General features: G+C 52.4%; 4 protein-coding genes across 4 annotated transcripts; 1 reads left to right on the top strand and 3 right to left on the bottom strand.

The window, feature by feature from the left end:
* Nucleotides 1–317: 317 nt before the first annotated feature.
* On the bottom strand, nucleotides 318–863 carry SEPMUDRAFT_111388 (uncharacterized protein; the record flags this gene model as incomplete). Its single annotated transcript, XM_016900914.1, has 3 exons — nucleotides 318–324; nucleotides 382–660; nucleotides 736–863. The coding sequence occupies 3 exons, from the start codon at nucleotides 861–863 to the stop codon at nucleotides 318–320; spliced, it is 414 nt and encodes a 137-aa protein (XP_016757024.1).
* Nucleotides 864–1,635: 772 nt separating this feature from the next.
* On the bottom strand, nucleotides 1,636–6,413 carry SEPMUDRAFT_151807 (uncharacterized protein). The gene is made up of 4 exons (XM_016907057.1): nucleotides 4,643–6,413; nucleotides 3,317–4,553; nucleotides 2,477–3,235; nucleotides 1,636–2,413 (listed from the first exon to the last, which is right to left on the bottom strand). The coding sequence occupies exons 1-4, from the start codon at nucleotides 6,307–6,309 to the stop codon at nucleotides 2,180–2,182; spliced, it is 3,897 nt and encodes a 1,298-aa protein (XP_016757023.1). The 5' UTR covers nucleotides 6,310–6,413; the 3' UTR covers nucleotides 1,636–2,179.
* A 1,347-nt stretch (nucleotides 6,414–7,760) lies between these two features.
* Nucleotides 7,761–9,571, top strand: SEPMUDRAFT_151806 (alpha/beta hydrolase). Its single transcript, XM_016907056.1, has 2 exons — nucleotides 7,761–8,278; nucleotides 8,345–9,571. The coding sequence occupies exons 1-2, from the start codon at nucleotides 7,843–7,845 to the stop codon at nucleotides 8,707–8,709; spliced, it is 801 nt and encodes a 266-aa protein (XP_016757022.1). The 5' UTR covers nucleotides 7,761–7,842; the 3' UTR covers nucleotides 8,710–9,571.
* On the bottom strand, nucleotides 8,801–9,652 carry SEPMUDRAFT_52504 (uncharacterized protein; the record flags this gene model as incomplete). Its single annotated transcript, XM_016909230.1, has 1 exon — nucleotides 8,801–9,652. The coding sequence occupies one exon, from the start codon at nucleotides 9,650–9,652 to the stop codon at nucleotides 8,801–8,803; it is 852 nt and encodes a 283-aa protein (XP_016757021.1).
* Nucleotides 9,653–9,658: the final 6 nt, after the last annotated feature.

The raw sequence follows: 9,658 nt of genomic DNA, 5'->3' as shown, positions 1-9,658 counted from the left end.
ACCTCTCTCTCTCTCTCTCTCTCTCTCTCTTCCTCCTCCTTCTCTCTCCTCCTCCTTCTCTCTCCTCCTCCTTCTCTCTCCTCCTCCTTCTCTCATCATCATCTTCATCATCATCATCTAAGGACAAGCCGGAACCCCCCAGCCAGGAATCGGCCCCTCAGCAGGATAACAACCACCAAAAACTTTCCCACAATCATTCTTCATATATTCGCAAACTTGTTTTTTGCCCGACACACCCTTACATTCCGGGATATCGAATTCTTTGCGTTGTTCTGCGCAGAAATCGTAGCATTCTCCATACCATCTGAAAAAAGACGTTAGCATCTATGCATAAGAGAAAAGGCAGAAAAGGCAGAAAAAAGAGAGGGATCAAAAACTTACGCTCCACAATCATTAATATTATCCACACAAATCTGACACGTCGGATCCTGCTTCGGTGCAGTTTGTGGCTCTGGCTTCGATGGCTCCGACTCAGGAGGACAAGTGGGAACCGCCCAACCAGGAATCGGACCTTTATTACTATAACAACCACCGTATAATTCTCCACAATCACTCTTGAAGTATTCGCAAATTAACACTTCGTCCGAGACGCCGTTGCATTCTGGTACGGGGAATTCTTTGCGAGATTCGGCGCAGAAATCGTAGCAGCTGCCGAAACGTCTAGATGGAGAGAAAAAAGGAGGTGTTAGTGGGGGGAGGTTGGAGGAAAGAGAGGGAAGAGACAAAAAGACGTACTGGCCGCAAGCGGTAAGAGTTTGATTGTCGGGGGGACAGATTGCGCAGCTCGAGTCGGGGAATTCGAGGGCGTGGGAGGTTGAGAGGAGGAAGCCGGAGGCGGCGAGGAGGGTGGTGAGGGTGAACATGTTTGCCAGTGGTGTTGTTGTAGTGGGGCGGTGGGTTGGTGTTGGTTTGTGTTGGTAAAGTAGGTAGTCGTTGTAGTTTTTAAGCACACTCCAGTGGGCAAGTGGCTGTAATGTAGTGGCTTGTATACCGTGCAAAGTCCCAAGTTCGATATGGAAATAAGCTTAGTATCAGTTGAGGCTCTGTTGATTCCTTCTAGCGGGAATCATATATACATGTAATGTATATATATATATACTAACAACCAACAGTATCCCTTCACTATACCCCGGGATACTTTTTTATTCGAAGCCGGCCAGCCGCCCGCCACTCTATGCCCTGTGCCCTACCTCCCAGTGGCAGCCAAGACAGCAAAACACTGGTTCGATTGTCTCACATGGCTCATGTAAGACCCAATACCGGGCGAGTGCGAAGCCACGCGAAGGGGAAGGGATCCCACCGGGAATCGATACGGAGTATCCGAGAGAGAGCAAAGAGAGTTCCGCGTGGAAGCGGAGAAAACAAAAGAAAAACGAGGGAAAAGGACACGCGCCACTACGGTACTATACCATACCATACCACCCGTACAATGTACTGTACCTGGCTGAGCTGAGCTGAGCTGATGATGAAAGAATCTCTCGAGGCTCACGCAAGCAAGGGGAAAAAGTCTTGTGTATTGTCTTGTCGCCAGTTGGACAGAAACAGAAGGGAAAAAAAAGAAGAAGTCAAAAAGATCCAAGAGATTTCTATTTTCGTAAATAGACTTTTTTTCTTTCTCTTTCGTGAAAGTTGGTCGGGATCTGAAGGCGGTGGTGGAAGTCGGTCACTGGTCACTGGTGGTGGTCACACTAGTAATGACTCTGGTAGGCTGGTTGGGGCTGGTATTAGTGTCGGAGCCAAGTCCTGAGGGACATGGAGCTGCTTTCTGTGCTTCCACTGGCTTCTACTGGCTTATGGACTTGTGGAGTTCCGCCGGTGGAGTTGGCCTCGTGAGGCTCGTGTTTGAACTGGGGTTTGTGAAGTTTCCAGTCTAGCGAAAAAAGTAAGCTCGGCCCAAGATCCTGGGAAAAATCTATATGTGTGTATGGTTTAATTTTGGAAAGATTTGACGTGGTTTGGTGGGAAATGACGCTTTCCTTTGCTGCTTCGCTTCCCGGCTGGTCCCGTCGTCTTTGCTTCCTGTTCTCTCGTGTTTGAACGGGGAGGCCGAGGTTCTTGACTCTTGGCTTTGCTCTTACAGCCTCTCACACACACACGCACACACACACAAGTCATCAGCAGCAGCAGCAGCAGTCATCAAGGGCTTCGTCCCATATCCCAAGTCTAGACTCTCCATTGGCTAGTTTCGAGCAACTGTAGCCTTGATTTCGCCTCTCGATCGCATCTCCAGCAAGGATCGTAATTCCTTGAATTTCACCGGCTTGGGGAGGAAGACGTCAATGCCAACCGTCTCAGCCTCTTCTCGGGCACCCTCGCTCGCCAGTCCCGTCAAAGCAATCACTGTCGTCTTCTTCAATCCCTGATCCTTTTCAAATTCCCGGATGCGACGAGTGGCTTCCATCCCGTCCATGACCTACATGCATACATTATTGATCAGTAAATGTTTGATGTCATTCGCCCTTCAAATGTGTCTTACCGGCATGGAAATATCCATCAGCACAAAGTCGAATGGGGCGGGTTTGCTCCTGGTGCTGGTGCTGGTACCATTGCTGCAATTACTGTCCTTTCGATTCTGATGCGCATTCGCCACTGCCTCTTCGAATCCACTCATCTCCGTATCTGCCCATGTGTCTGTCGTAGCCTGTTCCAAGCTGTCTTGATATTGATCCAGTGCTTCCTGTCCGTTCTCGGCTTCGCGATAAGTGAAATTGCATTTCTTCATAAACATCACCAGAAGCTGCCGATTGATTTTATTGTCATCCACTAGCAGCAGGTGAGGTGCCCGTCTGGCGGGTTCCATAGAGTCCTTGGAATTGACATCACTCGCTTTCGGTGTCGACTCGCCATCACCGGACTGATGTAGCTCCTTGACCACTGCTTGTTGCTCGATGGGAGGAGATTGCAATGAGGGAGTGGTCGGATCGAACGGCGGCGCAGCAGGGTATGATACTGCCATACTCACACTATTCCGCAAATCGTCTGATTGCTGCCGAGGACGATGCCCTTCAGTGTCATGAGTCGTCCCAGCATGGTCGTCGTTGAGCACAGCTTCATCATGTGCTCTGGCACCAGCTTCTCTCACTTCTGTTGGCGTGGCATTCTTCAAATCTTCCATTCTACGAAGACAATGCAGGAAAGCCTTGGCAAGTTTCCGTGGTCCACATGGTTGCGATATGACTTCAGCGACCCTGCCAAGCTCGCGGAGAGTACTCTGGTGGTTCCTGCTGATTTCGAGCTGCAAAGTAGGAAAGAACATGTCAGCGATCGGCTCATACCTTACCTAGGTAAACACTGTGGTTACGTTCACTTCACTCACCGCGTCCTGATCATTCATACACATGATGATGATGGGAACCTCGCGTTCGCCATATCCTGCCTCTGTCTGGTCGGCGTTCGCGAGCGTCTTCCGGTTTTGGGCACGCATCATCTCCACAGGCGGTGGCTCACAAAACACATAGATATCGGCATCGCGCACATTCATCTCCGTCGAGTATGTCACGTGCATGCCAAACCAGTTGATCGCAATCTCACGGAGTGTCTGTTGGAACCGCGATGCAGCGCTCGTCAATGGCTGAAGAGCTCGTGCAGGATTGAGAAGGACAAGGTGTCGACCTCTGGTCTTCTGTTCGACCTCGAGCATCTCGCGATCGAAGAGGCCGGGGTCATCATATGCATCCCGAGACTTCCCGTCCGCGGCGGCTGTTCCTTTGCCAGGCGCTTTCGGCAGAGTCGCGCCCGTCGCTGGCGGTAGACTCAGCGTGACATCCACTTCAGTCCCTACGCCGACCTCCGAGCGGACTTCGATTTGCCCACCAAGCGAATCGACTATCTGTTTGACGATGCTGAGCCCCAGTCCTGTGCCCGGTTGGAAGGGATCCTCCTGTGAGAATGGCACAAACAAGCGGTCTCTGAGGAAAGACTCTGACATGCCCTTTCCTGAATCAACGACACGAATGAGCGCTTTGGTATTGGACTTGTCCGTGCTTTCTTGTGCTCTCAATGAGATGGCCACGAAGCCGGAAGAGGTGTACTTGAGGGCGTTTCCCAGCAGGTTCATGATGATTCGTCGAAGCGCGCCAGGCTGAATCCTGACAAGCCAGCTGCGGCGCGGTGAGATATCAAGTAGTACGGTTACACGACGAGCTGCTGGCCTGTCCTTCTCTGTCTCGGGCCCGTGGTTTGTCAGACTGTCGTATTCAGTGGCTCCGTGCCGGTGCGCATTCGTGAGATCGGGCAAATGCTTGAACGTATGGCCAGCGTTGACAGCCTCGGCGACCTCTTCCACTAAGACACCAAGATCAACATCGGCCGTCAGGTTCATGCTCTCGAGCGTCGAGTCCGAAGCGAGGTTGACAGGCTTGTTTTGCTTCGCCCGCTTCTTCATCTGTGTGCGCCCGAGCTTGTTGATCTTGCTGTAGTCGAGCACGTGGTTGAGCGTATCGAGCAACGTTCTGCCACAGGTGACAATCGAAGTGACTAACCCGCTCTGATACGAGTCCGTAGCTGTATCCATGAGAAACTCTGCTGCTCCCAAAATTCCGTGAAGTGGACTCCTGCCAACTCATCAGTATACAAGCCCTCGCCATGATTCATGCCTCCATCATTCGTCTTGCGACGGGCGGATTCCATGAGACAGACTTACCGTAACTCGTGGCTCATGGACGCGATAAAAGTGGTCTTGGCGGCTTCGTTCCTCTGCATGTTCATTCGAACAACTTCGCTGACGATGCAGTTCCCAAAAGCCCGTAGGTACGAGAGATCCGAGTCCTGCAGCATTCTGCCTGTCACCGAAGTCCACAAGAAAGCGCCCGCAATCAACTTTTCTTCCGCGTCATCGTATAATGGCAAGAAGATGACCGTCTTCGCACCCGGAATCTTTTTCAGAAGCTCCTTGTGGTCCATAATTCGTCGTTTCCTAGGGCGTGCGCGACTCGTAACGTTGTTCACATCGCCCAAGCAGTTCACGTCGTTACCAGCTTCTGTCACGCTCGGGACGTCGCTCTCTTCTTCAGACGACGCCCCCGAGCCTTCTTCATTGAATGAGTACGTTTTGCCCTGTGGAGCCAGGGCAAAGTATCTCTCCAGCGTCGCCAGCGTCAATGCAGATCCCGATTCGATGTCTCCTCGGGCCTGCTCGTCGGCCACTGCGAAAGACAGGATCTTGCATGGCCGAGCGGCGGGAGAGCTGTCACTGTCAGAAGTGTTTGTGTCGTGCCCACCGTTCTCCGAGGAAGACTCTGGCGATGGTTGGCCATATACAGTGCCGGCGCTCTTTTCGGTGACGCCGTCCAAGTTATGAGGTGTCGCTCTAATACTCGTGCGGCCATTATCAGCAGTTGCACCGAAAATGGCGCAGCCGTCAGCTAGAGTGGACTCTCGAAGAATTTCTGCTGCTGTCGCGAACATTCGAGACATGCCGTCAGCCTTATGTATCGTTCTATGCCTGGCGAGCGGCACTCGCCTGGCCGAGTTCTTGCCCGTCAGCGATGCTCGCGATGTCTGCTTCGCATTGGGACTCGATTTTGGTGTTCGCTCTGCACTTGTCGAGCGCTGGCCCGCTTCCGATCTCACTTCACTGGATTCCTCTCGTCGTGTTCCTTCACGTATCGACCCGCATTCTTCGATGAACGAAGCCATACCTCGCACAATACGCTCTCCCTTGAAACGATCCACTCTATCTCTCGCCCATTCGAGGTGTTCCAGTACGCCTTGCGCCGTTTCTTGCATAAACCGCAACTGATCTGCCATCAAGCCATTTCGTGGCTGGTCATCCGCCACTGCGATCGCTCCAATCATGTATCCGTTGCGAGAATACAAGGGCACTCCTGCATAGAATCGCAGGCCGGGTTTTTTCACCACATAAGGAAAATCCTTGAACCGCTCGTCCAGACGCAAATCATTTACAATCATGCCTTTGGTATGGTATAACCGTCCATCCTCCTCAGGCGCGCTGCACGTGTTGATGAATGTGTGCTCGCAAACAGCATCCGTGCGGGATAGGATCGCGCTGCCCAGCCACAGCTCTTCCGCAGGGGTTCCTACATCCTTTGTGGCTTCTGCTAGAACGTACTGATTGTTGGCGTCTATCAACGACACCATACAGCGAGATACGTTCAGGCGCAGAGCGACAATTTGGGTGAACGCGGTGATGGCCTTATCCCGGCTGGTCTTGGGCTGGTAGCCTTGCTTCTGCAGGTCCCATTGGGCCAAGGACTCGACGTGGTTGGCGACATTCAGACTCGAGCCATGCGCCGCAAGCCATGGCTGGTAGTACCGGTGTATCTCGCGCTCCTGGAGCGTCGACGACATCTTATTATCGTCGGTCCCGTCTTTGCGCGCGCGCAGTGTTGGTCAGCGTTTGGGCCATGCAGGCGTTAGCAGCAAAAGTGGAAATGGTTGGAACGCAATGCAGTAAACAAAGGATTGCTCTCCTCCTACCTGATTGAAGACGGCGGCCGCCGCGCTAGATGAAATGGCAGTTCTGGTATCTGCCGCCCTCCGCCGCGGCGCGCACACGCGACGGTGAGTGGGATTCTCGGGGATAAGGCATTTGCCCAATTTGCCAGTCACATCAATGATCAAACAATGATCGCGAGCGACGCGACGCTCGACAGGTTTTTAGCAGCAAGGATGGCCTTCATAGTGCGATGCGATTGGCTCATCACGTCGCACAAACCCCGGCAGAGGGACGCCGTCGGGGCGCCTTCATGCACGCGTATAGCACATGATCTCGCGCCGAACGAGATGGAGCAAGATGGATTGATCGGTATTGGTGATGTTGGTGGTGGTGCATCATCATCGCTGGGCCGGTGTCTTCTGCCGTGGGCGGAGCGTGTCCAGAGGGTGGGACGGGGACGGGGACAGAAACTGAGAAGGCGGAGGTGCGGGACTGCGGGTGGAGCGGAGTGGAACGAAATCGAAGGTCTCGGCTAAGTTAGGTGAGCGGGCGGAATCTCGGCAAGGCTTGCCTACGCTTGGCTGTGCTGTAGAGTTGCCGAAGCCGAAGTCGATTCGCAACCGTCGTTCCCCCAGACGCGGAACCAGTAGAATTGTCAGGAATCACCACTTTGTTCTACTTGGGGGAAAAAAAGAGAAAAAGAAGGGGGAAAACATCGGTTCTACCGGACATTATCACGCGGAGGCATATCAATGCGACAATACCTACCTGGTACCCTTCGATACCACCTACTAGAGCAACTTCAGAGTATTGAACTGGCCTTCCTTCAAACAGTATAAAATTCCAGGAGACTACGAAAGTGCCAAACGACCGGAACTAACTCCTAGTATACAAAGTGTTTTGTTATATCCAACTTGTCTAGATCCAAATTGCCTACATCTACCTAGTAATAGATTCTCAAAGTTGGACTCGTGCCTCAAAGATTACCTAAGGTGATGTAAGTACCTATGTATTTCCGACCTGAGTCAGCGGATATTCATCCTTGAAGCTGTCTCTTCAGAACGGTATGGTTGTATACTACCACTGCTACTAGGTATGTATGTACCTTAGGTACAGTCAGGCTCAGGTACCTGTATGCTTCATGTTCGCAATGACATGGAGTCTGATGACATCGCGCCTGGGATCGGGTCGGAAAAAGCTTTATTACGTCAGCACGATGGCCAAGCCGGCTGAGGAAAGAAAAAAGAGGTAGGAGGTACCGGCCCGAGAGCGCGAGACACAGATGGAGAGACAGAGAGGGCCGAATGGCATCATTGGTCGGGCATGCATGATTCTGCCGCTCTTCATCAAGCATCACTTCATACAGGTACAGGTACCTAACCTACTTCAATTCCATCGACATAGCAACAGCGAGTAATAGCCTCAGCATTTGGAGCTCAGACAATATGCCCTTCGCCACAGTCAACCAACACACCATTCAATATGTCGAAAGCGGACAGCTAGGTTTCCAGGTCCAAGAAGACAAACTACCCATTGTGTGCGTTCACGGCCTGGGAAGTTCGCAGAACTATTATATGCCAGTGGTGCCGTACCTCGAAGGCCATCGAGTCGTCGCCCTTTCTACCTATGGCGCGGCGGGGTCGAAATCGCAAGGCGAGAAATTGAGCCTGGTGGATATGGCGGAAGATGTCGTTGGCTTGATGGATCATCTGAACATCCCCAAGGCGATCGTGGTGGGGCACTCCATGGGTGGTCCGATGGTATTGACAGCGGCGGCGAGACATCCGGATCGATTTGCAGGCGTGGTTGCCATCGGTCCTGTCAATCCGTCGTCCGTAAAGCCAGAAGTATTCCAGACGAGAATCGAGACAGTACTGAAAGGTGACAACTCTCAATTTTTCAAACCAGCTTCTAGACGTGACGTACTGACTTTTCTTTTGGTTCCAGACGGCATGGAGCCACTGGCGAATACGGTGCCCAAAGCTGCCACGGGCTCCAATAGCACACCTCTCCAGCGAGCATTTATCCGAGAGCTCATCCTCAGCCAAGATCCCAAATCATATGCGTCTCATTGCGAGGCGATTATCAATATGAAAGACCCCGGGTTCTCATCAATGACCACCCCTGTGCTCATTTTGGCAGGCGATGAGGACCAGTCTGCGCCACTGGCCGGGTGCCAGTCTATTCATGACTCTTTGGGAAGTAAGGTGAAGGAGCTCAAGGTCTACAGTAAGGTCGGCCATTGGCACTGCATTGAGGCCGGCGAAGATGTTGGCAAAGACATCTCAGCTTTTGCCAGCAAGTTGGCGTAATCAGCACGGATATAACGCTCCGGAACGCCAATCATAGATCACGATTTCTGGCTAGATCTGTCTAGACAATGAGACCATGTATCTAGAAATGTTACCTGCTGTCAGCGAGGTTCTCGAACAGCTCATTCCTTCGTGTAGTAAGCTGTCTCAGATGTCGGCGAGCTTCTTCCAGTTTAGCACGAGCCAGCCTTGCATCAGTGGGCAGCTCTTGAAAGGCCTTCAGTTCCATTTCCAAGTCTCTCAGTCGTTGTTGCTGCTTCTCCAGCTCTAATTTTTTGCGATCAACATGCTCGAGTGCATTCGACGAAGATGACGGGCGCGAAGCGCTCAATCTCTCGTCATATTCGGCGACCTTGGCTTTGAGGGTTTTGGTGGTTTTAACCCACTCAGTCGTATTGTCTACAACGTCGGTTGGAGCTTCGAAGTCTGGGTTCGCCAAATCCTTGGCCAGATTGTGCATGCGCTGGGATTCTAATTTCAGATTTGCCAATTGCTGTTCGGCCTGGGAAAGTTGCTGCCGCAGTTGAAACTCCGTCGTATTGAGCAGGATTATGTGGCGAGCAACGTCCTGTGTATTGGTGCTCGGGCAATCCAGAGCGACTACGGTCTCAGCCAGCGTATCGAGATGAGCCTCGTGAGACAGTTCGGCCTGAAGCATTTGCAACGCCTCTTCGTGGAGACCGCCCTGCTTACGAGTCAGACTCGCGAGCGCTGCCTTCTCGATCCGCTCGACTTGACTCCGCTGCTCATCGGCGTTCTCGTTCAAGTTGGCTAGGGCCAAGAGCGCTTGCAAAGTGTCTTCGTTTCGCTCAAAAGGTGGTATGCGTGAGCCATATTTCTTCGATATCCATGCCTCCACGGCCGCCCAGTCCTTGGCCTGTGCTTGCTGTACGCGCGCCTTTGATGGGGAGAACAGCGCCGAGGCTGTCCATTCTGCATCCATGGTATG

Source organism: Sphaerulina musiva (assembly GCF_000320565.1).
Source record: "Sphaerulina musiva SO2202 unplaced genomic scaffold SEPMUscaffold_11, whole genome shotgun sequence".
Lineage (NCBI taxonomy): Eukaryota > Fungi > Ascomycota > Dothideomycetes > Mycosphaerellales > Mycosphaerellaceae > Sphaerulina > Sphaerulina musiva.
This window is presented reverse-complemented; position numbering and strand designations above follow the sequence as displayed.

Bases quoted from the DNA above. Each gene is read 5' to 3' on its own strand.
- SEPMUDRAFT_151807 (XM_016907057.1), bottom strand. From the start codon at position 6,309: ATGTCGTCGACGCTCCAGGAGCGCGAGATACACCGGTACTACCAGCCA. The intron at 4,554-4,642 runs GTAAGTCTGTCT...ATGAGTTGGCAG, and splicing joins TCCATGAGCCACGAGTTACG to GAGTCCACTTCACGGAATTT. The intron at 3,236-3,316 runs GTGAGTGAAGTG...CCTACTTTGCAG, and splicing joins GTATGAATGATCAGGACGCG to CTCGAAATCAGCAGGAACCA.
- SEPMUDRAFT_151806 (XM_016907056.1), top strand. From the start codon at position 7,843: ATGCCCTTCGCCACAGTCAACCAACACACCATTCAATATGTCGAAAGC. The intron at 8,279-8,344 runs GTGACAACTCTC...TTTTGGTTCCAG, and splicing joins AATCGAGACAGTACTGAAAG to ACGGCATGGAGCCACTGGCG.